The 27,298-nt window shown below is 56.2% G+C and overlaps 2 protein-coding genes across 2 annotated transcripts; both read left to right on the top strand.

Moving 5' to 3' along the window:
• Window positions 1–170: 170 nt before the first annotated feature.
• On the top strand, window positions 171–8,401 carry GID4 (GID complex subunit 4 homolog). The gene is given in 7 exon segments (XM_076350913.1): window positions 171–200; window positions 202–534; window positions 3,164–3,223; window positions 4,207–4,314; window positions 5,083–5,184; window positions 6,256–6,386; window positions 7,624–8,401. Coding segments are annotated over 7 exon segments (828 nt in total). The 3' UTR covers window positions 7,688–8,401.
• A 2,452-nt stretch (window positions 8,402–10,853) lies between these two features.
• Window positions 10,854–20,811, top strand: DRG2 (developmentally regulated GTP binding protein 2). Its single transcript, XM_076350678.1, has 13 exons — window positions 10,854–10,970; window positions 12,573–12,733; window positions 13,173–13,262; window positions 14,456–14,516; window positions 15,502–15,592; window positions 15,974–16,046; window positions 16,199–16,289; window positions 16,472–16,569; window positions 17,197–17,273; window positions 17,725–17,813; window positions 18,766–18,824; window positions 19,251–19,304; window positions 19,392–20,811. The coding sequence occupies exons 1-13, from the start codon at window positions 10,907–10,909 to the stop codon at window positions 19,476–19,478; spliced, it is 1,095 nt and encodes a 364-aa protein (XP_076206793.1). The 5' UTR covers window positions 10,854–10,906; the 3' UTR covers window positions 19,479–20,811.
• The last annotated feature ends 6,487 nt before the right edge of the window (window positions 20,812–27,298 follow it).

The raw sequence follows: 27,298 nt of genomic DNA, 5'->3' as shown, positions 1-27,298 counted from the left end.
TCCGCGCCGCGAACGCGTTTTGCCCCTTCGGCCGCCCCGTCCCGCCGGGAAACACAAACTACGTTTCCCAGCAGCGCCCGCGCCCGCGCCTGCCGGGAGGAAGCGCGTGCCCCGCGCCCGCGGCCAATCGGCGCCCGGCACCGTCCCTCGCGCAGCGCCCGCGAGGGCCAATGGGAGCGCGCGGAGGCGCCGCCGGGAGGCCCTGAGCCAGGCGGCGGCGGCGGCGGCGGCGGCCTCGGCGTGCGGGGAGCGGAGCGGAGCGGGCGGCGCCCCCGGCCGCGCTCGGCCCCGGCCACGCTGGCGCCCGGGGACCCTCCCGAGATGCCGGTGCGGAGCGAGCGGTGCCGCGCGGGCGGGGCGGCGGGCTCGGCCTCTTCGCCGCCCTCCGGGGCGGCCGCCAGCAGCCTGGTGCCGCCGCCCCCCATCAACACGGCGCAGCCCGGCGTGGCCACCTCGCTGCTCTACAGCGGCGCCAAGTTCCGCGGGCAGCAGCGCAGCAAGGGCAATGCCTACGAGGTGGAGGTCGTCATGCAGGTGAGGGGCCGACCGGCGGCCGCCACCCCCCCCCGGGCCCGGCGCGGCGGGGCCCCGCTCTCCTCAGGCCGCGGTCGCCGTTCCCGCCCCGCCGGTCCCCTCAGGCCGCGGTCGCCCCGCCTTGTTCCCTCCCGGCCCCCTAAGGCCGCCGTCATCTAGTCTCCCCTCCCCTCGGGCCCAGTCGCCTTTTCTCCTCCCCCGGTCTCCCGGCTGCTGCCGTCCTCCCCGCCCCCGTTCCCCTCAGGCCCCGGTTGCCGACACCCCCCACCCCCCTCCCGGCTCGGGTCGGTGTCTGCCCTCCCCCAGTTCCCTCAGAACTCGGATGTTGTTGTGCCCCCCCCCTCCTCCCCCCAAGTCCCTGTCCCCCGAGCCCCAGGCGAGGCCCGTGGCTGAGGACAGGGGGGGACCCCTGTCCTTTAGTCCCAGCGTCCCCATTCCCCTGTGCCCTGGTGAGGTGTGACCAGGGAGGCAGAGGCCTCGGGGGGACCCTTCCTTCCCCTCAGGCCTGGAAAGGCCCGTGGTCCTCCCTGTCCCTGCCCCCCTCTGACTTGGCGGTGCCTCCCTGTGATTCCCCTGGTTCCATCAAGCCTGGTAATGGCTGTGAGTCCTCAGGCTCTGGAGAGATCTCCATCCCCCAGTGCGCTTTACCTTCTTTTCAGGATCAGGGGAAAAGACCCTGTCCTATTCTCTTCAGGCCCCAGGATAGACCCCGTTCCTTCAGGCCCGGTGAGGCCCAGGGCCACCTCCTTGCTCCCTTGCCTTTGAACCCTGAGGAGAGGCCACTGCGCTCAAGCCTCTCCCCCACCACCACCTCTTTGCCCCACTCCCCTCAGGCCTGGCAAGGTTCATAACCTGGGATCCCTCCCCCGTTCCCTTCAGGCTCTGGAGTGGCCGTGCACCTCTCTGCCCCAGGGCGGAAGGGTAAGAGCCCGGCTTAGAGTGGGTGCTGTCCTGGGAAGTCCCTACCAGCGGGACAGCCTGTATTTCAGGCCTGGCTGGAAATCAGCAGGGATCCAGGTCCCAGTCCCTGGCTGGCAGAGCATGGCCTGGTTGGACCTGGGACCCAGGGTTTCCTGTCACTGGGGTGTCAGAGGCTCCCCCGGGCTGAGCAGGGAGCCTGGGGCGAAGTGCGGTGGTTTGTCTGTGGCAGGAATGCAGCCAGACAGCTGTAGTGCCCAGCTGTGCTGGGGAATCGGGACGCTGGCTCGCGTGGCTTTCCCATTCCTCCCTGCAGTCATTGTCACCCTGCGTGCTTTATTTTTAGTCCTAGGCATTGGCACGATGGCTTTGGGCAGAGCTGGCGAGGTGTGGAGTCATTAGTAGGCGGGCAAGCCAGACATCTGATACACGCTTTCCTATAGAGCACCCTGCGAGTCACAGCTTTGTTCCCAGTTTGGTGGCACGGGATCTGGGGGACCGTGACTGAGCGTGTAGCAAGCGCAGTGATGGAGCTTGACGCGCGTGCCGGCGTTGTGGAGTAGCGTCAGAGCCCCAGGGTCAGCAGATGGGGTAGCGTTTGAACCGGACCGTCTGTTTTCACGTACGGTCCTCCGCTTGTCAACAGCACAGGCGTACCTGGTACAGTTTGCTGTGGTGGGGACATCCTATGGCTGATCAGCTTCACTGCACGCTGCCTTCTCGCAGGGGCTGGCTGTGGCTTTGTGCTAAAAATGCTGCTGTTTTGCGCGTGTCAGCTGAGAAGAGGTGGCTGCCTGCTCTCCCTGTGCTGAGCGCAGAGAAACGTCGCTTTTCTTTGATCACAGGTGGGGAAGATCCATCTTCTCACAGTTGATGTTTGCACTTCCCCAAATAACTCGCTTCTTGCTTTGAAAACTGATCTGGAGATGTCGAGGGGGGAAAAGCTTGGAAAATCCCCTGGTTTTAAAGGTGCTTGGAACAGACGCGCTAGCTTCTGCACAGCAGAAGCAGCGAGATGCAGCCCCGTAACTCAAAAGAAGGGTGGCATAAAGGCATTAGGTCTGGGAGAAGGGCCTCTTTCGAAACACGCAAGACGTCGTCCGGCTTCTGAGCAGGCTTTGGCGTGCACCGTGCCGCCAGGCCGGGTGCTAGGCAGAGAGTACAGGTAGCCTGTTAGAGAGGCGTGGGTCGGGCCTGTTAAATAAGCAGACGGCGAAGCTCAGGGCCACGCTTTCTTCCTCTAGCCTGAATTACCTCCAGTAAAGAGATGGTTTTTACTCTTCCCTCACCCGAATGCCAGTTTGTGACTGGGAAATGTGGGGGCTGGGAGCGTGGGTGATTCTGCCAGTGGTGTTCTCACTTGGAGAAAACTGTGAGCCTGCTTCCTTCTGGGTGGAGAGGGGGGAGTTTGCTTCCCGTTAGAGGCATCTGGGCAGAAGGCGCTGCCTGAGCGTGATGGAGCTGGAAGCAGAGGGGGTGTTGTCAGGCCTGGGATGTGGGGGCCGTCAGATCTGAGCTGGGTACCTGTAAATGCTCTTTCTGAGTGGTTCCCAGCCGTGGGGAAGGGCTGCCAGTGGGAGCGTTGGGCAGTCAGCTGGACAGTCTGTACAAGTTGAAACTGAAATTAGCCTTGGAGGGGTTAGAAACTGCTTTGGATCAATTGGGTGCCTTCATGCCTATGCTTATGGTTGGACTTTGCACTCTTTTCTAGCATGTGGATATGGAAAACTCCTATCTCTGTGGATACTTGAAGATTAAAGGCCTTACGGAGGTGAGTGTTAACTGCAAAACAACAAGAAAAGGTGCTGTGTAAAGGGTTTTCTTTTTCCTGGTGGGGTGGGAGAAACTGCCACCAGAAATAGGAAGCGGAGGGCTTGAGCATACAGTAAATTTGACCGCGAAGTAGTTTAATAGCTTCAGTTTGTTGTTCTTGGCATGTTGAGCAAGTACGATGGGCCGCGATGGGAGTCCTGAACGAGGGAAGCTTATCTGGCATCCCTTAAGGTCTGAGCAGAACAGAGTCTGACCCTGCAGTCAGCTTTAGGCCCTCTACCAGTGGTGGTGTGTTGCTGAAAGAAAATAAACCGGGAGCCGAACAGTCGGATCTTTACGTATTTCCTTCCCTATGTATCCTCTGAGATCTGCTCGTGGTGTCAGACGGTCGGTGAGAACTGTCTCCCGGGGGTGGTGGCGCTTTCGGCTGCGGTGCACCGCGTGTCTGTCGTTACACGGGAGCGCTTGGAGAAGCTCGCTCACCCCAGCTGAGCCTGCTATTCCCTGCCTGCATTCTCCTAATTCGGTGCCAATGCAAAGCTGAAGAGGAGCACCTTCTCCCCCGGTGGGGTGGCTCAATCCAGCCCTTGGGCTTTGTAGCAGTCGTGCAGCCGCCGCCGGGTATCTGCTGGGGAGCGGTGCTGGCTGTAAATGGTCGCTTGCGATCGTCCAGCTGGGAGCTTCCCCACAGTCCAGCTCTGACATGGCTCCTTCTGGTTTCATGAAGTGAACAGAGAGGCAGAGAGAGGCTGGAAGAAGAGGGCGGAGGCTGTGCGTGCGTACGAGTCAGACTTTAAGAGGTGTGGGGCAGGACGAGGCAGCGTGCTGCTTGGAGGGATGGGAGCACCGGCCTCGGATCGCTCGGAGCTCTTGCTGCGAGATGCTGCTTTTTGCTGAGCGCCTGCACCTTTATCTGCGTTTGAATTTCTATCTCTAGATGACAAATCTCCTGACCTCTCGTTCGTCTGTCTTCTCTCCTAGGAGTACCCAACCCTCACCACTTTCTTTGAAGGAGAAATAATCAGTAAAAAGCACCCTTTCTTAACGCGCAAGTGGGACGCTGATGAAGATGTGGATCGTAAACACTGGGTAAATAAATCAGGGGGGCAGATGCAGTCCTGGCTGAGCAGCTGGTTTGGAGATGAAGTGCAACGTGTGCCCGTGCAAGAGCTGTCAGAAGGGCCTGGAAACCTCTCCTTTTTTGGGTGTCTCCCTCCTTTTCCCGTCGGGATTTTTGCAACTAGAGGTCCCTTCAGCAGGCTGTTGGCTGTGATCCACGAGAAGGGAGGGGGTGTCTTGCTTTCCACTTGCTGGCCCTGGGGTCGGAAGGGAGCAGGAGCAATCCCCGTCTCTCGACCCGCCAGGAGAACACGCTCCTTCTTTTGAAGACTCGTTGCAAAACGGAGTGGAGAAGGGGAGAGGTGCCCCTCTGGCGCAGGCAGGGCGGTTGGTACCTGCGTCTCAGCCACCTCAGCCCTCTGCTCAGGACAGGGTGTGTCTGCCACTGTGCTCTGGATCAGGGCCACAGCAGCCAGCTGATTGCATCCCCGCCTTGACCTTTGCTGTTGTTTGCCAGACTTTGATGTTTATTATGTTTCTGTCAAAATAACTTCCTCTGGAAGTGTAGGAGCTTCTCCAGCCGGGCTGGATATGGCTGCAGATGTCCGGCAATCCTCTGTGTTCCCCGGTGCTGGTCCTGGGGTGTGCGTTTAGCACTGCTCCAGGGAAAGAGCAGCCCCTTTGGTGAGGAGGTCCTGTTCCGTAGCAGTTCTTCCCTCCTAAATAGCAGCTGGCACTAGTGAGCTCTACTCCTGGAATAAGCATCCTGGGTTTTTTTTCTTTTCTTTTTTGTTTCAGGGGAAGTTCCAGGCTTTTTACCAGTATGCAAAAACATTTAACTCTGATGACTTTGATTACGAGGATCTGAAAAATGGGGACTATGTCTTCATGAGATGGAAGGTAAACTCCGCATGTCTCCTTCTCTGAGCTGCTTACAAGCGACTGACAGAGGCTTGTGGTGCCTGAAAGCTTTTTTGGCTACGCTGGTTTAATGAAAGATCTGACCCTACCAACCTCGTAACCAACCTCGTAACCCACCATACTTGCAAATTCCAGTGTGACTCCTGTCTAGCCGGCTAATTGCGTCCTTAAGGGCTGCAGTCACAGCTAAAAACGCAACAGGAAAATCTTGCTTGATGATGCTCCAGAGGGTGAGAGAATTGGTGTCTTCGGTCCCTGTGCGGGGCCTGTGTGTTTGATGCAGACTGGCCAGTCTGCACCTCTCTGCTCTTCAGCTGGATCAATTCCTCCCTCTTTACACAGGCTTTGTGCAGCTGTGATAGGAGGAAATCATAAAATCACAGAAAGGTTTGGGTTGGAAGGGACCTTTAAAGATTATCTAGTACACACCCCCTCCTCTGCCACGGGCAGGGACATCTTCCAGTTGCTTAAAGCCCCGACCAGCCTGACCTTGAACACTTCCAGGGGTTGGGGCATCCACAACTTCTCCGAGCAACCTGTTCCAGGGTCTCACCACCCTCATAGTAAAGAGTTTCTTTCTTACAGCTGATCTAAAGCTACCCTCTTTTAGTTTGAAACCATTACCCCTTGTCCTATCGCTACAGGCCCTGCTAAAAAGTCTCCCTCCGTCTTCCTTATAGCCCCCTGTAAGTATTGAAAGGCTGCAATAAGGTCTCGGAGCCTTCTTTTTGCCATCAGGCAGCTCTGATTCCTGATTTTGCAATTGGCTTCTGGTTTGCAGTGGGCAGGTGTTGAACTGAAACTGATCTCGTGCACTCAAAAACTGGTTCTGTTCTCGGTTGTCTGCTTCCCTGTAAGATGCCTACGGTGGCAGGTGGTGAAAGAACACGCTGGTCTCTGTGGTCTGGGCTGCTGCGAGTGCAGGGAATGCTCAGCCAGGGATGCCTTCGTGTTAATGGGTGCCAATATTCAGTTTGGGAGGGCAGGCTGAGGGTGGGGGGGATAGTATTTGACCGGCATCTTAAAATACGGTCTGTGTTTTGTGTGCAGGAACAGTTCCTAGTCCCAGATCACACTATCAAAGACATCAGCGGTGCTTCCTTTGCTGGTTTCTATTACATCTGCTTCCAGAAGTCAGCAGCATCTATAGAGGGCTATTACTACCATAGGAGTTCAGAATGGTAAGGAAGCTTCCTTCCTCCTGCGGACTGAAGGGTGGCTCCTCAAACCAAGCAGTGACTCCTCTTCCGCTCGTCTGCGGCCTTGGGAGCGTCCAGGCGGTGCTTCTCTGGGCTGGGAAGGAGGTTCAGTCTGGCAGCTGGACCTCGGGGCAGAAGGGAGGAGGGCGTGTGTGCCGTGCTTGGCCAGAGCAGGCTAGTGCAGCCCGTTCGTGTGGTATAAAGCGCTGCCCTTTTTGCGCGGCTGGGGATAATCGGGCTGGCAACGTGGCGCAGGGGAGACACGGGGTCTGGAGACGTGCCGCGGCCTGGTGAAGCAATGGCCTGGTGCGTCAGTGAGGTACGTTGGGAGGCAGACACCAGCTGTGGTTCACTAAAAGCATCCCTCCAGAAGCCTGGTCTCCAGTCCAAACGCTCGCAGGGCTTGCCTGCTCCTGCCCTCCCGCGGGGACAGGCAAGCGTAAGGCAGCCTGGCCTCGTGTGCAGGGTTGTGCTCCCTCAGTTTGTGCTTTGCTCAGTGATTCAAACTTTGAGCTACTCCATGCCTTGGCCCTTCAGAGGATGTCGGAGGGGCCTTCGAGAAGGAGCTCGGTGCTTTCTCGCATATAACAGCTTGGCTGTTGCTCCCTTCAGACAGAAATCTTGTTAGGCCAGTGCTTTGTAGTCCGTGGTCCTTGGGGTGTTGCTGTAAGACACAGGGAACTGTCAAAGGCAATTGGTTGGTTTCATGTTAAAGCTGTGTGACACGTAGCTGTGGAGAGCTCTTTTCCCTCTGACAGCCTTGGATATTGGTCACGCGCAGGAAGTGAATCTGTAGGGTGGCTGGAAGCTCTCGGGGGTGGGAAGGTACCTGGGAGGCTTTCAGACGAATCCCCTCCAGCTGAGCTTTGAAAGACCTGCGTGTAATTTGCAGTTGTAGCAAACGCCGTTTGCACGTGAGAGTTGTTGAACTTCAAAAGGTGTCCAAAAACCACGGGCAGCCCACCTCGAACGCAGCCTGGCTGCGGGTAGCTCAAAGGCACGGGAATGGAAATGAGGAACGATGCCGAGTCCTCACGGGGTTTTGGCACCACGGGTAAGCGGGCGTTGGGTGCCCGAACACCTCTGAGACTGTAACGGGGAAGAGAAGAGCCAGCCACCGGGATGTCTGCTCCGTGACCTGCCAAGCGGGAGCCGTTAGTGCTAGGGGAGCTCTGTTGCTCTACGTAATCCTCTCGTCTGTCTTTTCCCTCTCTCCCAGGTATCAGTCATTGAATTTAACTCACGTTCCTGAGCACAGCGCTCCTATCTACGAATTCCGATGACAGCTGTCCAGAACTGATACCGCACAGAAGCAAACCGGGCAGGAGAGCATGGCCTGCCAGGAGAACTGTGTCCCTGTCGGAGCACGGGAATGCACGCTTCTCTCCTGCCCCTCGGACTCGCGAGAGAGAGCCTGAATGTTAACCCACCCAGCCCAAGGAGCGTGGCTGCTGGAGCTTGATTCTCCCTCCTGTCGAGTGGCGATTTGATCTTTAACCTGGTTTTAAGCTACCTTTAAATGCACTTTCTTATTGCACAGCTAGTTTCTCTATCACTGAAATTCCTCCTGGCTCTCCTCTGGAAGCTGTTTCTCAGTAGCTGGAATCAGTGGTCTGTCCTCTGAGTAATAAGAAAATATAAGCTCCGTGCTTATATTTTCATTGTTACAGCCTGATATGGGTTGAAATCGCCAGGGCTCGGGTTTGTTGCACAGATTGCCAGCTCTGGTGCTTCCAGAGCCGGGTCCCGCGTGCGAGGCTCTGCTTGGCAGAGAGCTGCTCAGCTGCAGAGTCTCTTGGGGGAGCGTTGGCTGAGACAGATGAGGCTTGAAGGAGTCTTTGCTTCGCGCTGGCTAGCGAGGTTAGCCGGAGCTGCAGATCTTTCAGGAACACCGGCCCTTTGGAGCTGGGAGCTGTTCCGGTGTCTGGATACGCCACTGGGAATTAATTTGATGTACGGACTTCCAGGCTCTCAGTAAAGTGGATCTGAACTCTGCTTATAGGTGTATATTTGCTCTTTACTTAAGTTAAGGGTAAAAAAGACAAAAAAAAAAAAAAAGACAAAAAAAAAAGACTTTTATTAAAAAAAAATAATATTTTTATGGCTCCTTTTCTGAAGGACCCTATGGCAAATGCACAAGTACTCGATTACATTGTACCGTTTTCACATTGAAAACCGGGAATGTCTGCGTTTAGTTTTTATATACGTGTACGTAATCAGCTAGCCGCTTTGGGAAAGTAATCGGAGTGCAAGCGCCGAGCAGCGTCGCAGGGACAGCTCTGGGACCGTTCAGCCTTTGTACTCGCACTTCATGCTTCACCCACACCACTGCTTGATACCTTTTTACAAGGCAAAAAAAGAAAAGAAAAGGAAAAAAAAAAAAAACAACAAACCCCCCCCCCCCCCCCCAGTAGCTCTCCTCTGACTTTGAAATGTTTCAAGTGATATAACTTAAGGCTTGTGTGCCAAAGTGTGTGTGTGTATGCGCGTGTGGGTTTCTTTTTTTTTTTTAAAGACATTTTAAAAGTTGGCCTCGGTTGTATATTTAATGTGACGGTCCCACCTGCGGGGCTTCTGTGAGAGTTCAGTTTGCGTTTTTCTGGCTGTTTTAAAAACAACCCCCCCTTAAAGCAGGCTTGTGTCACGCGTTAACCGGGTGGGTGTTGAGGACGGGTTTGCCGCCTGGGAGAGGAAAGCGAAGCCCTCCGCGGGCCTAGCGCCAAGGTGGTTTGGGTTTTCTTCTTTTTAACTAACTTTCTTCCTTTCGGCAGCGTGTCTGGCTTATCGCAGCAGCTGAATCGCTAGTTTAAGCCTTAACGAGAAAGTATTCAGGTCTCGGTGAGCCCATTTCCTCTATTCCAAGTCGGGATCTTGCGTGATCGGAGAAGCGGCCGGGCTGGTCTCAGGAGATGATGCGGAAAGCACTCGCCTCGTCGCGTGCTGTTCGCCGCGGATGAATCCTTTTCCCCAGCACAAATGGAGAGAGACCTGGCACTTCCGTGGGGCAGAAGCCTGCCCGCTGTGCCGGCGATGAAGGAAGCGCGTGCCGTTGTCTTGGCCGTTGCGGGTAGGTTCGTAGAGTAGCGGGAGAGCGATTCCAGGCGCGAAGGGAGAGCGGCTGCGAGCAGGGCAGTTGGGAAGCGGGATTCCCGTTTCATTCTGCTCCTCTCGGAGAAACTCGTCCCCTTTGGCGGTGGGGAGAGCGGTTTCCTCACAGATGTCCTGGTTTTAGAGGCGAAAGCCGGCGGGTGCTGCTCCCCTGTGACCGAGCGCGGGGGCGAAGCCTCCCAGGCGCTGGGGTGGGCACGGGGACCTGGCTCCGCCGGCTCTTTGCAGCCCTCCGGAGCTGTCTGTGTGCAATATTGGTGGCGGCGCCGGTCTCCTCGCGCTCCCCGGGGCTGTCGGTGCCAGCGTGACGCTTGGGTTTCTGACGTGCTTTAGTTGAATTAACACTGTGGTCGTTGGCAGAAGCTGGGTTAGGAAGGGTCCCGGGGTTGTTTAATATGTATAACTACCCCAAAATTGCTCTTGAAGTTTTTCTGAGACTCGATACGTTGCGAGAAGGGAGGGGAAGGAGCGTCCCGCTCTCTGCCTGAATCCTTCCGACCGTCCTGAAGCCAATTTCGGCTGAAATCCAAAACTGCCGGGGTGATGCCGCCCCGTGGGACGCGTGTGGCGGGTGCAGAGCAGGTCCTGGAGCCGAGAGGTTTGCAGGGGCTGTCAGTGTTCAGAGCTTCCCTCCTCTAAAGCCTTCGTTTTGGTTTTCTTTTTCTTTGACTCGTTTGATGAGCTAAAGGAGAGATGTTACGTACGTCGTGGTGTGGTGAGAGAACTGACCGGGGGAGGATCTTGGGGTGCGGAGGTAAGAAATGGGGTATTTGGTCCTGGAAGAGGTTGCAATGTCTCTTTTTAACCGCGCTGGCTGCAGAAGGGGTGTACCTGTGGGCAGAGGGAGCAGGGCCCGAGGCGGTGTTTTGCGGAGCGATCAATGTCCAAATTAAACATGAAATGTATTTAAGGGGTCTGTGTCCGTGTGTGTTTGTCGACCAAAGTGTTTCTCGGATCCGGGGGAGAGCTGTGCTTCATCTTCCCCCTCCCGCCGAGGGTTTCTCCAGGAATCCGATAAGCTGCTCGTCGCCTTAAATGCAGGATCTGGCCTTAATTAGAGGAGCAGGAGGGGGCAAGGCCCGGTGCGGGGGGCTCCCTGGTTCCTTAGAGCTTTCCCTACAAGCAGCTCCCCGTTAGCCCCCTCCTTTCCCGGGCGCTGCCAGCCGGTTTCCCCGGCGAGCCCCTGGGCGCCCACTCCTGCCCCCGGGGAGGGCGGTGGGCGGAACCCGGAACGCGTGGCGCGGGAGGCGGCCGGAGCGTCGCGGCGGTTGCACAGCACCGCCCGCCGAGGGTCGACCCGGACGTTTGAGGGGGACGGACGGACGGGCCGGCGGCGCTTCCGGCGTGAGGCGTGAGGGGCCTGGGGAGCGGGCCGGGCCGGGCCGGCCCCCGCCATGGGCATCCTGGAGAAGATCTCCGAGATCGAGAAGGAGATCGCCCGCACGCAGAAGAACAAAGGTCCGGGCCGGCGGGGGTGACGGGGGCGATGGGGGGGGGCTGAGTTACCTGGGGATGGCGGGAGGGGCAGAGCCCTTGGGGGGGGGGGGGGGGGTGTCCGGGGGGAGAAGTGACTGGGGGTGTGAGGGGCTGGGGGGGGGAGCGGGGGGGGCAGGTGGGCTGCCGGGTTATGGGGGGACTGGGGGGAGGGAAGGTGGGCTGCTGGGTTATGGGGGGAGCGGGGGGGGCAGGTGGGCTGCCGGGTTATGGGGGGACTGGGGGGAGGGAAGGTGGGCTGCTGGGTTTTGGGGGGAGCGGGGGGGGCAGGTGGGCTGCCGGGTTATGGGGGGGGGGGGTCCGGGGGAAGAGGCGACTGGGGGTGTGAGGGGCTGGGGGGGGGCAGGTGGGCTGCTGGGTTATGGGGGGGGGTCTGGGGGAAGAGGCGACTGGGGGTGTGAGGGGCTGGGGGGGGGGGGCAGGTGGGCTGCCGGGTTATGGGGGGGCTGGGGGGGTGAGGTGATGACGGCTGGGGCTGTGGGGGAGGCGGGATGTGGGGTGGTTTGTAAAGCCGGGGTGGGGTGGGGGGGGTACAAGGGGCTGGATCCGGGTGGTTGAGGGGCTTGGGGTGTTGGGGGCTGGGGCTGGTCGGGGAGTGGGGTGAGCCCTGAGGCTGGGGGGGCTGTGGGGGGCTGCCCCTCCTGGCAGCCGCCCTCTTTCCCCGCTGTCGATGCCCTGGCCCGTGCAGGTGGGAAGCCTCGGGCCGCAGGCCTGGAGGAGGTGTGGTCCGGAGCCCTGGCAGCACCCCGGCTCTCCTCAGAGCTGGGCCAAGGACCCCAAGTGCTGCTGGTGCAGGGGGGGGTCCGGGGCTGTCTGCCGTGGGGTCCCCGAGCTGGTGTTTAAGTGCCTTAACTCAAAGAGGGGACTGGGGAGCAGAGCTCCCGCGGGCGCTGCTGGAGCGGGTGCCCAGCGCCTTGCTGCTTCTGGAGGCTTTAGGCTGTGGTAGATAATGGAAAGGAAAAATAGTAAATCCTGTAATCTCCTGGGTGTCTTGCCCTTCCCTGTTACAAAGGGAACTTCTACAGGAACAGCTATCTTCTTTTTTTTTCTTTTTTTTTTTCCCCTGTATCAGGTGTAAATTCAAGCGTTCTGCTAAGAATAAGTCAATAAAGTACTTTCACGCACGTGAGCTCCAAGTTAAACACGTCTTTAAAAGTTGACGAGAGCAGGGGAGAAAAACCCTGGGTTTTTGGCGTGCTGAATGTGACCGGGTGTAAGGAGGGGCCTTTGCCCAGGAGCGGCTGTTCCCCCTGTCACCTTTCCCTCCTTAGCTGCCTCCCTTCACCCGTTCGTTCCTGCACCTGCTCTCCCTCTGGCTTGCTCCTTTTGCTCGGGGTTTTTTTGGCTGCTTGTTTACCTCGAGTCTGACTTTCTGTGCAGGTTACTAGAAGGTTTGCCCGGTATTTCAAAAGGTTACGGAACAGCTTGGGGGGTAGCTTGTGTGTGTGGCGGTGGTTAAGACGTTGACCGAGATCCATAGTGTTTCTTTTTAGGAAGGTTCTTATTTCTAGAAGTGAATTATCAGGAACTTTCTGTCAACCAGTTGTTGCGTTTGTCTTATTCCAGCCACTGAGTACCACCTCGGCCTGCTGAAGGCAAAGCTTGCAAAATACAGAGCTCAGTTGCTAGAACCCTCCAAATCCTCGGCCGCTAAGGGAGAAGGCTTCGATGTGATGAAATCCGGAGATGCCCGGGTGGCGCTGATCGGTTTTCCTTCTGTGGGTAAGGTCAGTGAGTGTCTGCGTTAACCACGTGGCGTGTGTGTTTCCTGGTTTGTGGTTAGCAGTGGCTGTAAAGCAGATATCCATCTTCTCTTCGTCTTTCACCTTCTTGCCATGACTTAACAGAAAATTATGGTACGCTGAGAGCTGAAAGATAGAGCTAGGGGAAACGCTCCTTCGTCTCGTGTGCGGTGCCCTGTGGTAACAGCCTGAAACTTGGTCTTGCCCAGCCACAGCACTGCTGAGAAAATAGCTGAGAGCACAGGACTGACCTTCGTTCAGCGAAGGCGCTGGCTGTCCCATCACCGCTCCAGCCCCCGTGCCTGGAACAGCCGCAACACGACTTCTAAAAGCTGAGGGACGCTTTGGTGTTGCTTGTTTTGCTGAACGTTTACCGGCTCTTTCGTTTGCGTATTTCTAGTGATGCTGATCTCTTGCATTTCAGTCCACGTTTTTGAGTTTAATGACCTCAACTGCCAGTGAAGCTGCGTCTTACGAGTTCACAACCCTGACGTGTATCCCAGGAGTCATAGAAGTAAGTAGGATTCTCCTCCCTTCAGCACAGCGGCGGTGGTAAGAAACCCAGACGTGTAAATGTGTCTGTTTACACCAGTTACACTTGTGCTACTGCTAAGAAGCAGCGATATCCAAAGATCTCCGCTGACTTCTGCTTTAAACTTTAGGACGTCTCGAGTGCTTGCGGTATCAGGTCTTCTGCAACCTGCAGTGCTGCTTTAGCACTTCCCTAGGCTGCGTAACTCTTCAGGATTGACTGCCCGAACGGGGTTTCATGCGCTGCCGTTTGACTGACCAGAGCAATACGACAATTCTCAACTGAATTTTTTATAACCGCTGTTGGCGCCATTGACCAGATGGCTGGAAACCTTGACAGATTTGTTTTTAATGAAGCTTTAAAAGAGGCAATCTGCACTGTGATCAATTTGGAAAGAAAATCCAACTACTCCTGTCCTTGAGGAGTTTTATTAGCGGTGGCCTAAGCATCCGTCAGTAAAGCAAATGATAAAGGGCATCAAACTGAAAAGTGTCCAAGAGTAATGAGAAAATTTGGGTCAGAATTGAAAGCGGACTTAAATAGTGAAAGTAACCGTATCGGTGTTAAAACGAACGCAAATATTGTAACGCATCCAAACGCAGCCGTGAGCTGCAGTCAGTCGCTAAAGCCGTTACTGAGGACTTCGCTGCGACAGTAGCTTGAAAGCTAATGCCCCTGCAGATCTGGTGAATGAAAGTCTCCCGTTATTCCCTGGCACACAACACGTCAACCTGCAACGCGTCTGAATCGTTCTGATCCGTCTCGGTAAGAGGCGGCGGCACTTGCTTGTTAGAGTGCTTTCTCGTTAAACCAAGAAAGCAAGGTTTTGGGTTGTTTTTTTTCTTTCCTTTCCGTTTCACCGACTCGGGATAATGCTACTCTCGTACTGTGCTGTTTTCCTGGTGCTTTGTCAAACTGCAATCATGTATTGCTCTAGGAGGTCAGGGCCTAACGTACCGCGGCAGGTGGTGGTGAACGCAGCTTCGTAGGAAACACTCTGGAGGTTCCCTCAACAAAACAGCCGTCAGCTTTGTGCGAAGTTCTCCTGCTCCGTCGGGTTCATCCGGTTCCGCTCTCCGCAGGCTTCGGACTCCAGCGCGTGCTTGGGGCTTTCGAGGCAGGTCGGGTGCCCTGCCCAAAGCTTTCAGCTTTCCTTCCTTCTGTTTTCTTTTCAGTACAAAGGAGCCAATATTCAGCTGCTGGATCTGCCTGGAATCATCGAAGGAGCAGCGCAAGGTTGGCTGATCTCTGTGTTCCTGTAAAGTAGGGGTTTGCCCTCAGTAGTGTACCTGGGTGTCTCGGACGTTAGCAGGTTTCCTGGGCCAATAGTTCCCACGTTGGCTTTCCAAATTTGAGAGTCCTTGATCTTATGTGAGGCACGATTCTTATCCCTGAGCCCACGTAAGGCTCTATATGTAGCAGAAAGATGCTTTTCTGGAGGTGGGAGCCAAAGCAAGCCAGTCACTTCTCACCTTCTTGCGTGAGTGTTATCTTGCTCATCTGTTTTCTGGTACAGAGGAAATCTAAAGAAAGATGCTAGAGAGGCGGAGGGGGAAATTACAGCTAAACAGTAACCTCTTTTGACTAATTTCCTGAGTTCCTGCCAGTCCTCCCATGACTCCTGATTCTGGGAAGAGGTGTTGGCTTTGTCCCTCTGCTTTGTCATTGTCCAGATTGGCTGGTTGTGTCAGAAGATGCCTCAGGAAACTTTGGAAAATCTCCTAATGGCCTTTTTTTTTTTTTTTTTATTTCCTGGAGGATCATGGCCTAATTAATAAGGCCTCTCTCCTTTTTGACCAGAAAGTGTACGTAACCTCTCTGCACGGGGGCCCTGGGCCCACATCACTGTTCTGGGTAAGCTGCCTCTGCTGCCTGGAGCTGCTGCCGTTGCACGTGCCTGGGGATGTCCGTCCTGCTGACAGAGAATGTAATTTCCACCCGTGCAGCCGTACTCGGATAGCTTTACACACACTAGTTCAGGTAACCTGTGGTGGAGGAGCAGCAGCAAAGAGTATTTGTTAGGGCTTGTGCTGGACATAAGACAGTACGGACGGACCAGATGCGCTCGCTCAGGCCCCCCAGCAGCTGACTTCAGCCAGTACAGCACCGCAGGGTCTTTTTCCTTGCTTCCAAGCAGCTGTGCAGGGCAGGAGCCCCCGTCTGCCGCAGAGCTCGTAGCTGGTTTCTCTCGCTGATGTATGGCCATCTCCTCTCTTCTCAGGGAAGGGCAGAGGTCGGCAGGTGATAGCTGTGGCCAGGACAGCAGATGTCGTTATTATGATGCTGGATGCCACGAAGGGTGAAGTACAGAGGTGAGCGTGTGCCTCTGGGCACGTGGAGCTGTGGGGTGGTGGGCCAGGTTCAGGGGTTCCCACATGCCCAGAAAACATGCCAGCTCCCTGAAGTGTTGTGTCCCATGCGCGTTGGGGAACCAGTACTTCAGCTGTTGAGTATGAGGTGGAGGTTGTACTCCATTAGAAGCGTGCTAGCTAACTGGCCTGGGCTTCCCAGCTGAAGGATCATTCCCACAGGATGGCTGTTCAGAGGTGGGGATGTCAGCCTGGACTTCCACCACTGACTGTCCTGCATTAGCTGTGGTTTTTAGGTTGTAGTGAAAGCTTATGGCAAGGCTGTGTCAATACGATGGTCAAAAAGGAAAGCCTCACAGGTACTAACGTGCGGTGTCCCTGCAGGGCCTTGCTGGAGAAAGAACTGGAATCTGTCGGAATCCGGCTGAACAAAAGCAAACCAAATATCTACTTCAAGGTGAGGTTTCCTGGGTTGCTGCAAGCACAGCTTGTGTCTGGCTGCCTACTCGAAGCCGAGGTCACTGTGTGCTGCCCCTCAAGTTGGACAAACTGAAGGGGGGTTGTGGATTTTGCAGACTGTTCTTAAGTTCCTTTATTGCCTCCCTGCAGCCGAAGAAGGGTGGAGGTATCTCCTTCAACTCAACTGTCACGCTGACTCAGTGCTCCGAGAAGTTGGTGCAGCTCATCCTCCACGAATATAGTATCCTTTCCTAAAAGGGGAGACCTCTGAGCCATCAGCAGCTCATGAGTCAAGTGGTGCCTGCTGCGGGACAACCCTGCTGGGTCTTTGGTGCTTGCTGGGTTGAGAGCAGGCTTTCACAAGCAAGCTCAGCCCGGTGTTTAGACATGCTGGCGTTTGGGCCTTGACAACGTTCACCTCAGAAATCTTCAATGCTGAGGTCCTCTTCAGAGAGGATTGTTCCCCTGATGAGTTCATTGACGTGATCGTAGGCAACAGGGTCTACATGCCGTGCCTCTACGTGAGTATCTCAGAAACAGCCTGCCTTCTGCAGCACCGAGCATCTCCACTCTTTGCTGAAGGAAACACTGGCTCTTCCGGGTTCCTTAAAGCAGTAACGATTTGGGGTTTAAGAGGTGGAAAGCACAGCTCAACAGGGAGCTCTTTATAAGCTTTACATACGCGGCTGTACTCTGTGTGTGTTCCCTGTGCCCTCTTGTGGCTGGCTGCCGTGGAGCAGCACGAGCTGCGTGTCCTGGTGGCGTGGGGTTTGCTCCCACGGTGCGAAGCCTTCGGTTCCCGTGCTGCCAGCTCTTCGCTTGAGTTTTCACTGCTGGTCCCTTGTGCCAGAGGTCGCTTAATGGCTCTGTTTGAGCACGACTGGGTCTATAGTGAAATCCAAGATACCGGAGAACATGTTGCAAGTCACCCCAAAGGGACCTTTAAAAGGCCCAAACTTACATTTAGGCTTCTGAATTTCGACAGTTTATTTCACTAAGAGCCTTGGCCTGCCCTCTGGCTGCCAGGATCTGTGTTTCTGTTTCAGAGGCTCGAACGACCTTGTTATACCTACATGTACGTGTCTTACTTCCTTGCAGTGTTGCTGAATTGGCTTCCTAAAGGGCGTGTTGTTTTTCCTTTGACTTAGGTTTATAACAAGATTGACCAGATATCTATGGAGGAAGTGGATCGTCTTGCTCGGAGACCCCACAGTGTTGTAATCAGGTAGGAGCTCGTCACGCTGCCTGATGTGCTGGCCCAGATGGTGCGGTGGTTTCTTTCGTACCCCTTTCTCCACCCTCTCCCAAGAAGGGGCTTCTCCCGGGGCTGCCTGCAGCTGCTGGGGTGAGAAGCAGAGCCGCCGTGCAGCTTTTTCCAGGCTTCTTTCCCCTGGAGAGGCAGGCTGCTCGGCTTCTCCGCACTGTCTGCAGGCCAGAGTAAGCCAGTCTAGCTTGTTTCCTTAGAAGTGCTGATATATCTGACTGGGGCTTTGCTGCTTCAAAGCTGCTTGCCCTTCTGAAAGCCCTGTTTATTTCACCTTGTGTTTTTCCTTTACTGGCCTCGTTAAAGACTTTTCCCCTTGTTCCCTAGCGCTTTAATAAGACATTTCACCTTGTTCTCTGGATCTCTAAATCACAACAGCGGTAAACATGGAGATGTTCCGGGTGTTTTGCAGCTGTGGCATGAAACTGAACCTGGACTACTTGCTGGAGAAGCTCTGGGAATACCTGGCACTTACCTGCATCTACACCAAGAAACGAGGACGTAAGTGACCATTAGCTGAACAGCAGTTTTGAAAGGCAGAAAGGGCTGCTGCTCATCAAAGGCAGACAGGCTGCCAGCGGGTCTTGGATGCCTGGCTGTCGGCGATCTCTTGTGCCTTGGAAATGCTGCAACTGCGCTTTCCCTAACCAGCTTTCAGCTCTTGGGAAATGCTTTCTGTTCCATCTGATCCAGCCATGCGTGTACCCCACCACAGCCCTCCTATTCTCTCTGCACTAGAAGAGCTGAATTTTCATAAGACTTTGCGTGATGATCTAAGGAAATAAAGTTTGCAAGTTTGCAGCTTTCTTCCTTATTATGCACGCTCTGTGATGAGCTGTTCGGCCCATCGCTACCCAGAAGAGGTCTCCTGTTCCTGCTGAGAGAGGTTTGGCGATTCCCACGCCAGGCTCCGGAGGCTCAGGAGTGCCTTTGATCCTCCTTTTGCTTTACAATTCGCTTGCAGCTTCTCCCAGTGATGAAGGCACGTCTGTAACTTGTTCCTCTTTGGTTGTGAACAGCTGTGACGCTGAACTGGGGTGGATGTGAGGAGATTGAGGAACTTTCTATGAGCTTGTTAAGCTGTGAAATCTTGGGGATTTTACAGAAAACTGCAGAGTGATTTTGTCTTACTCGAGCAGGTGTGTTTTGACTTGGGTGGTTTCGTTTGTCCTAAGTCAAATGTTTGGAACGGAGTTGGAGCAGGTAAATTGTGAGGAAGCTGTCGACTGTGTGACGTGGGTAACCGTACCTGTGGGTACTGGAGTGTCCGCAGAACTCATCTGATGCTTTCACGTACCCGGATACCTGTTCTGTCTGGGAGCTGGCAAGTGTAACGGGAGGAGGAATTTGGGAGTAGTAAGCACAAGGCAATGTGAGATGGTGTCAGCATGTTAGAACACGCTTGATGGAAATCCAATGCTCTTTTTTCTCCCCCTCTCCTGCTTCTCCACAGAGAGACCAGACTTTACAGATGCCATTATTCTACGGAAGGGGGCCTCTGTGGAGCATGTGGTAATTTCTCTGCATCTTTTACGTTTCCTTGTCTGTAGAAGGCAGGTTCCTCCTGGAGCCTGCTATGATTTATGCTTCATAAAGCTCGGGATATGTCAGTGTTTAGCTGGGCTTCTCCTTTTGTTACCTTTTACTGATTCCATCTGCCTCAGGTTTCTTTCCTAGCTGGTATGAAAGGTTAAAAAAAAATTACTTAATGCAGTCCAGTTGAAAAAGCACACGGAAGCGGTGGCATGGGGCTTTATGTGGACTGGTGATTCCTGTGTGTCTGTTCTGTATCCTTTCAAGTGCTGTTAACTGGCTCCTAAAGTCACTATTGTAATTTTTGGCATAGACCTGAGTTGCTTCTAGTTCCTGGATATTGAGCAAGTTGTTTGCAAAGTAGCGTCACTGAACTGCCTCACGTGCTGTCTGTCTGTCTTGCAGTGCCATCGAATTCACAGATCATTAGCCAGCCAGTTCAAATATGCCTTGGTGTGGGTAAGTGTTTAACAGCAAATGAAATCCCTGTCCTCGGGTGTCTCTGACCGGTCTTCTCCTAACCCTTCTCCCCCTTTTGCTTTAAAGGGGACAAGCACAAAATACAGCCCTCAAAGAGTGGGCTTAACCCATATGATGGAGCATGAAGATGTCATTCAGATCGTGAAGAAGTAACCCTCTTTGCTGGTGCCTGACCTTGTCTTTAATCACTAGAATTGGAACTGACCACATAAAAGCAAAACAAAACCAAAAAAAAAAAAAAAAAAAGAAAAAGGGAGACGTGTTCTACAGCCAAGAAAGCGAGAAAGCTTCCGTGAAGCTCCTTCTCTTGGAGAAAGGCAGAAAATGAGGCTACTGTACTTGCAGGTGGGGATGGGGAAGATGGGTTTCCATCTTGCAGCATTTCAGGCGAAGTAATGTTTCTTAAAAAAGGAGCCAAGTTCTCCCAGGACGCCGCTCCCACAGCCAGCAATGTCCTGCCCCTAGTAGGGTTTGCACATGGATCCATGTGTTAAGCTACCAGTGGCTTGCTTAACCAGTGGGAAGATGATGGGTTTGTGTCAACAAATCTGGCCCTGTGCTTTGGGACAGGGAAGCCAGGGCTGAGAGAGCATTGCTGATGCTTTGCTGCTTATCCATTCACTTAATTTAAGCGTTGATCTGAAACGGAAACGAAGTTCTCCCTCCCCTGCTCGTTGGACGCGTCGTCTCTGCAGCTTTCACTGTTAGAGGCTTCAGTCTCTGCATCCGAGGCAACCCCTGGTGAATTTGTAATGGTCCCACCTCAATTAACATTAAAACCTTGCACTCTGTGCCTCTCCTTGGCTCTGCAGTAGGGTTTCCTGGTCCAACTGGTACCGAGATGAGAAATGAAACTTTGTTAATGAATTATTAACCTGGCCAAACTGCAGCAGGGTACGATCCAAGAGCCATAGGCTGCAGTGAGGGTTCACTTCTGGCGTATCGCTCGTCGAGGAGCTGTCTTGGGAGTTTCCTCCTTTGCTCTTGTCCTGCCTGTTAGTCCCCAAGAGTATCGCTGGGGATCTCCTCCTTTCTCAATCGTGCCCCTCAATTCCAGTAACGGCTCTTTGAGCTCAAAGTACCATCCTATGCCACGGGTTTTACCCCAGCCCTGTTAAACATCGTTGCTTGTCTGGATATTTTTCATCAGAGATCTGGGATTTTTCTAATCATGCTTTTTCATTGAATACTGATGCTAAACAATTCAGAGTGCCTGATAGAGAACAGCTCTTTCCTTCTGGGATCAAGAGTTGCCAATAGCTTTTATTTTCTTTCATTGAAAAAGGGTTCGGTCTGATGTGGATTCTTAACTGTGAGGACAGGTCTGATCGCAAACTTGTCTGAGCAGGGCTCCTTCCCTCTCCTTTGTGCTCCTCCCCACCCCTCACAAACTGATCGAGCAGAAATGGAAGGATTATTTTATTTGAGAAAATAAAAGTTGCTATTTCATGTGAACTGTAGGTGTCTGCCTGCAGCGGGTAGATGGTTTGGTGTGTTTTCTAACTCTCTTTTTTTTTTTTACCTTCGGCCACCTGAGGAATCCTGGATGCTGTCGCAGGAGGTTGGGGGGGAATAGATTGTGAAGCGGCTGCAAGAGGGCTCTGAGCCTGGAGGGGACTTGATGAGGTGTGATGGGAGATAAATAAGTATTATACACAATACCCAAGCTAAGAAGGTGACTTTGAACTCTGTAAGTTCCCTTCCCTGTTCCTGGCTTTGTTCACAGCTGGAGTGCAGAGCAAATCCCGACCGCGGTGGCAGCTAGCGGAGAATGAGCTCCAAATTAGCCGCATTATGCCCGAGCTGGCTGTAGAAAGCAGGCACTTCTCTGCGTGAATTGGGTGGGATGCCGTTCCAGCACATTAACTTGCCCTTTAAATTTCCTGTGAAGGTTGCACAGGCAGAGCTGCCCGCACAAAGAGTTCCTTTTGGTTTCATTTTGTCCCCGAGTTTCTGACTTTTTCCACTCCAAACCCAGGAGCCCGCCAAGCCCCGGCACGCGTCCGGGCAGCCGGGACTGCTGACTGGGCTTTGTCCTTAGGCCAGGTAGCGTGTGGAGTTGGGGAAATGGTTGATGCTTGCGTGAGGCTGAAATGCGCAGTATTACCTGCTAAAACATGTCTTTGGTTAGTCAGTGCCTACCTCTCGGTGTGTTCGGGATTCAAATTGACTAATGTGCCATCGATAAAAACCCTCTGTCTAATTAGCCTTACTCTTCGTTTAGGAAATCGGGCGTTTATCCTGTTCAAAACGAACGGATACATGATTAAATTTGGAATGGGGATGAAGTAAAAATAGTTAAGCCAGAAGAAGCTAACTTCTTTTTTTTAGTGAGAGTAGCTTTTTTGCAAGCAAGTTTATAGCTCTGTTTGAAAATGCATGCGTTTAATTGCAGCGTTCATTCTTCCAGACGGCTCCCCTAATTGTTCTGCCCTTAACGTTAGAAGCTGCAAGCATCGCAGTTCGGTGCGGGAGAAGGTTTGCCCGGAGATATCTCCGAATCCCGAGAAAGCAAGGTCCTCGGGGCAGGGCGGAAATCTACTGCAGCGTTAGGATTGTACCGGAGCTTCCTGAGGTTTACGGAATTGGTCAGACCCCTCGTTAGCCCTGTGGGGGAGTTAGCGAAGGGAAGGCGTGCTCGGAGCCTCCTTGCTGAGTGTTTTTGGAGAAGGGCTTTCCTCTGTCCAGGAGGACGGGGGAGAGGTGGAGGCAGGGACCGTGGGTTTGCCCCCCGCAGAGCAGCTTGCTGCATTTTCTCCGCTGTACGAGGGAAGGCTTGGCCGGACGATGCTCGGAGAAAGCCGCCCTCGGCAGCCCGGCTGCCGGTCTGCTCTTCTGCGCCGCAGCCCCCTGCCGTTCCTCTGCTCTTTCGGCCGACTCCGGTTTTCCTTAGCACCGTACCCCGATCCCAGAGGGCTGCACTGATCCTGCCCTGTCCCTGGGCCCGCTTTGCTTGCGGAGCGTGGCCGTGCGTCGCTGCTGAGCGCCGCTCCAGGTGTGAAGCGGAGTGGATCGGCTTCGATACAGTCCATCAGCCACCCTCCATCTAGTCCTGGAAACAGCGGCGGCCCGAGGCGTGCTCTGTTTAAAACGCCTGTTCCAGGCAATCAAGCAGGTTTGATTGGCTGAACGCTCCTTTTATAATTTAATTTAGTCGGGAATTGTTCGCAAGGTAATAAAAAGAGACTCTGACTCCAAATACATTCATTTAATTCAATGAGAGACAGTTACCGCGGCGGGCTCGCCTCAGCCGGCTCCCCTCACCCCATCACGCTGACAGCTTAAAGCGCTGCTCAGGGCTGTATATAAGAGTCACGATCTGCAGTGACAGCTTAATTGTTTCAAATGCTGACAAGGGTCACCCCAACCAGCCATCGCGCATCGTGCGGGGCTGGCTCGGGAGCCTGCGGAGAGGAGGATTTATGGCTGGCAAATAGTTTCGAATTCCTCTGGTTGCGCCTGCTAAATGATGAACCTGCCCCTTGGGGATTGGGGCTATTGATTGTAATTTGCAGTTAAGCCCTCGCTTTCTGAGGAATCGGCATAATAAATACCCACCGCATTACGGCGGGGACGTGTCTGCATGGAGGAGAAGGGAGCGGAGGTTTTCCCGGCTCGGGCGGCGCAGCGCCTGCAGCAGGATGCTCTCGCTGTCCCTGGGTTTGGGAAGAGCTGCGGGCTCCGCCGCCGCGGGATAAACTGGTCCCCAGTTTGGTGTGACGCAGGAACCCGGTGCTGGAGCCGGGAGGATGGAGCTTTTCCTGAGGCTCTTTGCCCTGCTCATCCCGGATGCTTTGTGGAGGCAGGTGGAAATGCCCTGCTCGCCCCGAGGAGGAGAGGGCGGTCTGGTATCGTCGGGATGATGGGTGTCTAGATCCCTTCTCTGTGCCCGGCCTCGGGAGCCGGTTGGTCCCAGCCCTACTTCGGAGAGGGGTGTGAGGGTGCGTGTCTGTCGGTGTGTGTCCACCCCCGTGTCCCTGTGATTTCTCCTCCTAAACTTGCATTGGTTTGGGGGCAGGAGTGGCTCAGGGCCCTCCACCGGCTGTTCGTATCTGGGGTTCGTGACACTGAGAGGTGGCGCAGGTCCACGTCCCGGGAGGGAAGGGGCTGCGGGACTGTCCAGCCGCGTCACTGGGGAAGGAAGGGGACAGGGACGGGGACCAGAGCTGGCTGCCCCTCGCCCCTCCAGCCGCTCCCTCCCTGACGTTCCCCAGCTCTGCAGAGGGAAGATTAGCTCCTGTCCCTCTGCTCACGAGTGGAGATGAGGATAATAGCAGTCATCAAATATGCATTGGATAGCAGCAGCCTGCAGCTGCCGTGCAGCGAATATGGTCCTGCGGCTGCCGGGGGAGTGACGGTCCCCGGCGGAGAGCGAGGCCAAGAGCATGACGCCAGCAGAGCCTGGGGGCTTCGGGCAGCACCGAGCCGGCCCGGTGCCATGCGGGCGAGCTAGGCTACCCCAGGTGAGTGGCTGCAAGTCCCCCAGCTGGGTGGCACGTCCCTTGGGCTCGCGGAGGCCACAATGGGAAGGACCAGGGAGGGACCTTTGTGTGCAATGTTGGTCCTTACGCAAACGCTGCGCCGTGGGGCTTGGCTCCTCCGGGTCAGGGCGTACGGTGTCCTCTCGTCTCTGGTTGTCCCTGTCAGTTTGCTTGCTGCCTTTAGGCCCCTTATCTCACCTTCCGACTCGCACCTTCCCTACAGTCCCAGCGTTCCTGCTGCCCTCCAGAGCAGAGCTTCCTCCCCTAAACGCCCCCTCCTTCCCCAGGAGCCTCTGCCCCAGGTCTCCTACCACCCCATCCCCAAATTCCTTTTACCTTGGGGCTGTTTTACCCCGGGAAAGCTGCCTGGCTCTGCAGCTGAGCTCTGCGGGGCCCCTGGGCTCGGCTCCGGGGCCAAGATGATGACATGGGGCTGTGACCTGGCTCCAAGGCCACCAGCCAGCGTTCCTGGGTGCACGCCAGCACTAAGCCCAGGGCGCCTCGCGCCAGACTGGTCTCTGCTTCCAGCGTCTGCTCCGGCCTCTCTCTTCCCGGTAACGCCTCCCTCACGGGCAGCTCTCGGTGTTGGGCAGCAGCCGGCGGGCAGGGACACGGTGTGCATCCCCTGGGAGATGCTGGGTCCCCCTCCTCAGTTTGGTGGGGGGGGAACTGGAGGGGGTGGAAATCAGCAAGCCAGTTCAGGGGTGTGATGGGTGCTTGGGATGGCAGGGAGAGACCCCCCCCGGTGCCTCAGGTGCTTGGAGGACCACGCTGCTGTCACATTGCCCGTTGCTGGAAGGGTCCAGCCTGTCCCCGTGCTCCTGGCATCCCTGGGGCTTGTGGCTGGAGCACCAAGAGCTGTGGCAGAGCTGCCCCACCTGCACACGGGTGTTTAAAAGTGGATGCACAATGATACAGAACTGATGATGGGGAATGGGATGTGATGAGAGGTGCCGCACCCGGGAGGTGTCTGGCCAGCTGGGCCGGTTCCATGGGGCTGGGGCGCAGAGCTCCCGCGAGGCACGGCGGCGGTGGGGCCAGCATGGTACGGTGCGGTAGCACCGGGGTACGGTGCCACGGGGCCCCGCTCCGGCTGTAACTGGAAACAGGCTGTAAGTGGACCCGGGGCTGGCTGGTGACCACAGACGTGCCGGGAGACAGCGGAGCTGCCGCCCTGGGAGCTCTGCCCCGCCAATGCCGGTGCACCAAAGGTACAGTCCTGGGCAGCCGCGTGTCGGGCCGGGCTGGGGCGGGCAAAGCCTCCTTCCCCTTTCTGCACCCAGCCCTGGCACGGCTCCGGGCTGCGGTGGTGGGACAGGGGCTGCCCTGGGCCGTGTCTCTGGGGCGAGGTGGCTTTCCCTGGCTCAGCCAAGTGGCTGGAGCCGTTCAGGGTGATGGGGTCGGAGGATGCTCTGGGCATCTTCTCCCAGAGCCCTGGTCCCCGTCGCCTCCCCCCCCCCGGGAACCCGTCACTGCCAGGTTTTGCACCCAGGGTCCCTCCCCTGTCCTGCTGCTGGATGTGGCTGTGCCCAGACACCCTGGAAACAGCTGCCAAGTGTGGGTGCCCCAAGGTTTGGGGTTCGTGGCCATGGGTTCCCCCTCCGACCCCCAGCATCTGCCACCATCCCCCTGCACCCGGGCACGAATGCCCCTTCCCCAGGTCTGCCGTGCCAAAGGCAGGTGAACGCTGTGCCCATGGATGAAGAACCCTGGGAAGTGTGTGTGTGGGGGTCCAGTATGGGGGCTGGGACCGTCGAAGGCAGCCCCTGTGTGGGATGAAGCCCACTGGGCTGAGGCCAGGCTGCCCTCTCCCTCTTGCTCTCCCTTCCTCCGTGTCTCCTCTCAGAGAGCCCTTATCACGGGCAGGCACCGCAGGCACAGCCATGGCAACGGCATGGGGAGCTGTGCCAGCGCCGCAGGGCACAGAGGGCACCGCCGGTCCCTCCTCTGCCCTGCCCAGCTCAGCCAAGGGTGGCGGGGACAGAGGTAGGGACCGTCGAGGGCAGTGGGATGGAGGTGGGGATTGCGCAGGTGGTGGGACGGAGGTGGGGACCAGCAGCAGCTTCTCACCAGCTGGGTACCCCCTTGCTTGCTGCCAGCAGCCGAGGGAGGGGTCGTGTCCGTGTCCGAGGTGGTTCCCTGCCACATCGTGGTGCCCAGGCATCGCTCTGTGCACCCGTGCCGGGAAGAGGGATGGTGCGGTGGCGTGGGCCAGGCGCCTGTGCCGCGGGCAGGGCAGGCTGCATCAGCCCCATACGGCACGGTGGCAAAGGCAGACCTGTGCAAGGACCGTGCCAATGCCGCGACGGGGCTCCTGCGAGGCAAAGCTCCCCGCGTGGTTCGGGCTCCGCTGAAGCTCTTTCCCGCTGATCCCATGTTTGTGTCACCCCATGGAGCCTCTCCCGATACCTGCCGGGGGCCTCTCCTTCCGCTCCGTCCCTCTGCTCTCCCTGCAGCTCTGGGGCGACCTCCCTCTGTGCACACCCCACCGGGGTGTTTCTGGCCCAGAAATTAATGCAGGGAGGAGGCCAAAGCTCCTGGCTGATAGATCAAAGATCTTGGCTGATATCTCCTCTGCTGCAAACGTGGCAGGGAGGGACTGGGCTGGGGAGAAGACAGCGCCATGGGGTGCCAGCCACGGGGCTCTCCTGGTCCTGGGGGAGGCCAGTGGGTTCGGTCCAGCAACTGCTGCTGGTTCTTGAGTTCCCCCAGCTGCTGCACAGCTGGATGCTGCTGCTGCTGCTGCTCCTCCCCTGGGTCTCCCCAAATACCCCCTGCGAGGGGGTGGAGTGGGTGCTGCCCCTGCCCGTGCTGGTCCTGCCGCTGCCCGCAGGTGATCCGCACGGGGCAGCAAGTTCCCACCGCCGCTGCTTAAACTTTCATGAACCTGCAGCCACAGGAATCCAGCCTTGGTGTTAACATTTGATGAGGTCACCCTGCACCTGGGCACGTGTGTGTGCAAACACGCCGCCGGCACCCCCACGGGGCACAGGTGTGGCACACGCAAACCCCCTCGCCAGCTGCGTATGGGCACGCGTGGCAACCTGCACGCACACGCAACGTGCGTGGCGTGGCATGGGGGGGGTACCCCCGCGGGCTCCTGGCTCCTCTCCGCTTCTCAGCGGGGCTGTGGGATTTAGTCTGGTGTTGGGTTCCTCCTCCGTGGCGCTCCCCTTGGCCGTGCTCCCAGTGCCGGGGCGGCGCGTGCCTCGGGCTCTGCAAAATTCTCTCTTCGTGGTGCCGCAGTTTGGCTTTATGGGGCCAAACGGGTCCCTGGGCTTCATCCCCCTCCGTGCTGGCCAGGGGAAGAGGTTGATTCCCCAGGGGAGAGCACAGGGAGCCCCGAGGCGTGGGGAGGTGGCAGGGTCCGGTTTTGGGGTGGTGACGGTGCTCTGTGCCGTCCCCCGCAGCGTTCCCCCCCCCGGTGGAACGCTCCCTGCCATGGGGACCCTTTCCTGCTGCTTCGGAAAAGACTCGGGGCCGGAGCAGCGC

This window comes from Aptenodytes patagonicus, chromosome 13 (genome assembly GCF_965638725.1).
Source record: "Aptenodytes patagonicus chromosome 13, bAptPat1.pri.cur, whole genome shotgun sequence".
In the NCBI taxonomy this organism is placed as follows: Eukaryota; Metazoa; Chordata; class Aves; order Sphenisciformes; family Spheniscidae; genus Aptenodytes; species Aptenodytes patagonicus.
This window is presented reverse-complemented; position numbering and strand designations above follow the sequence as displayed.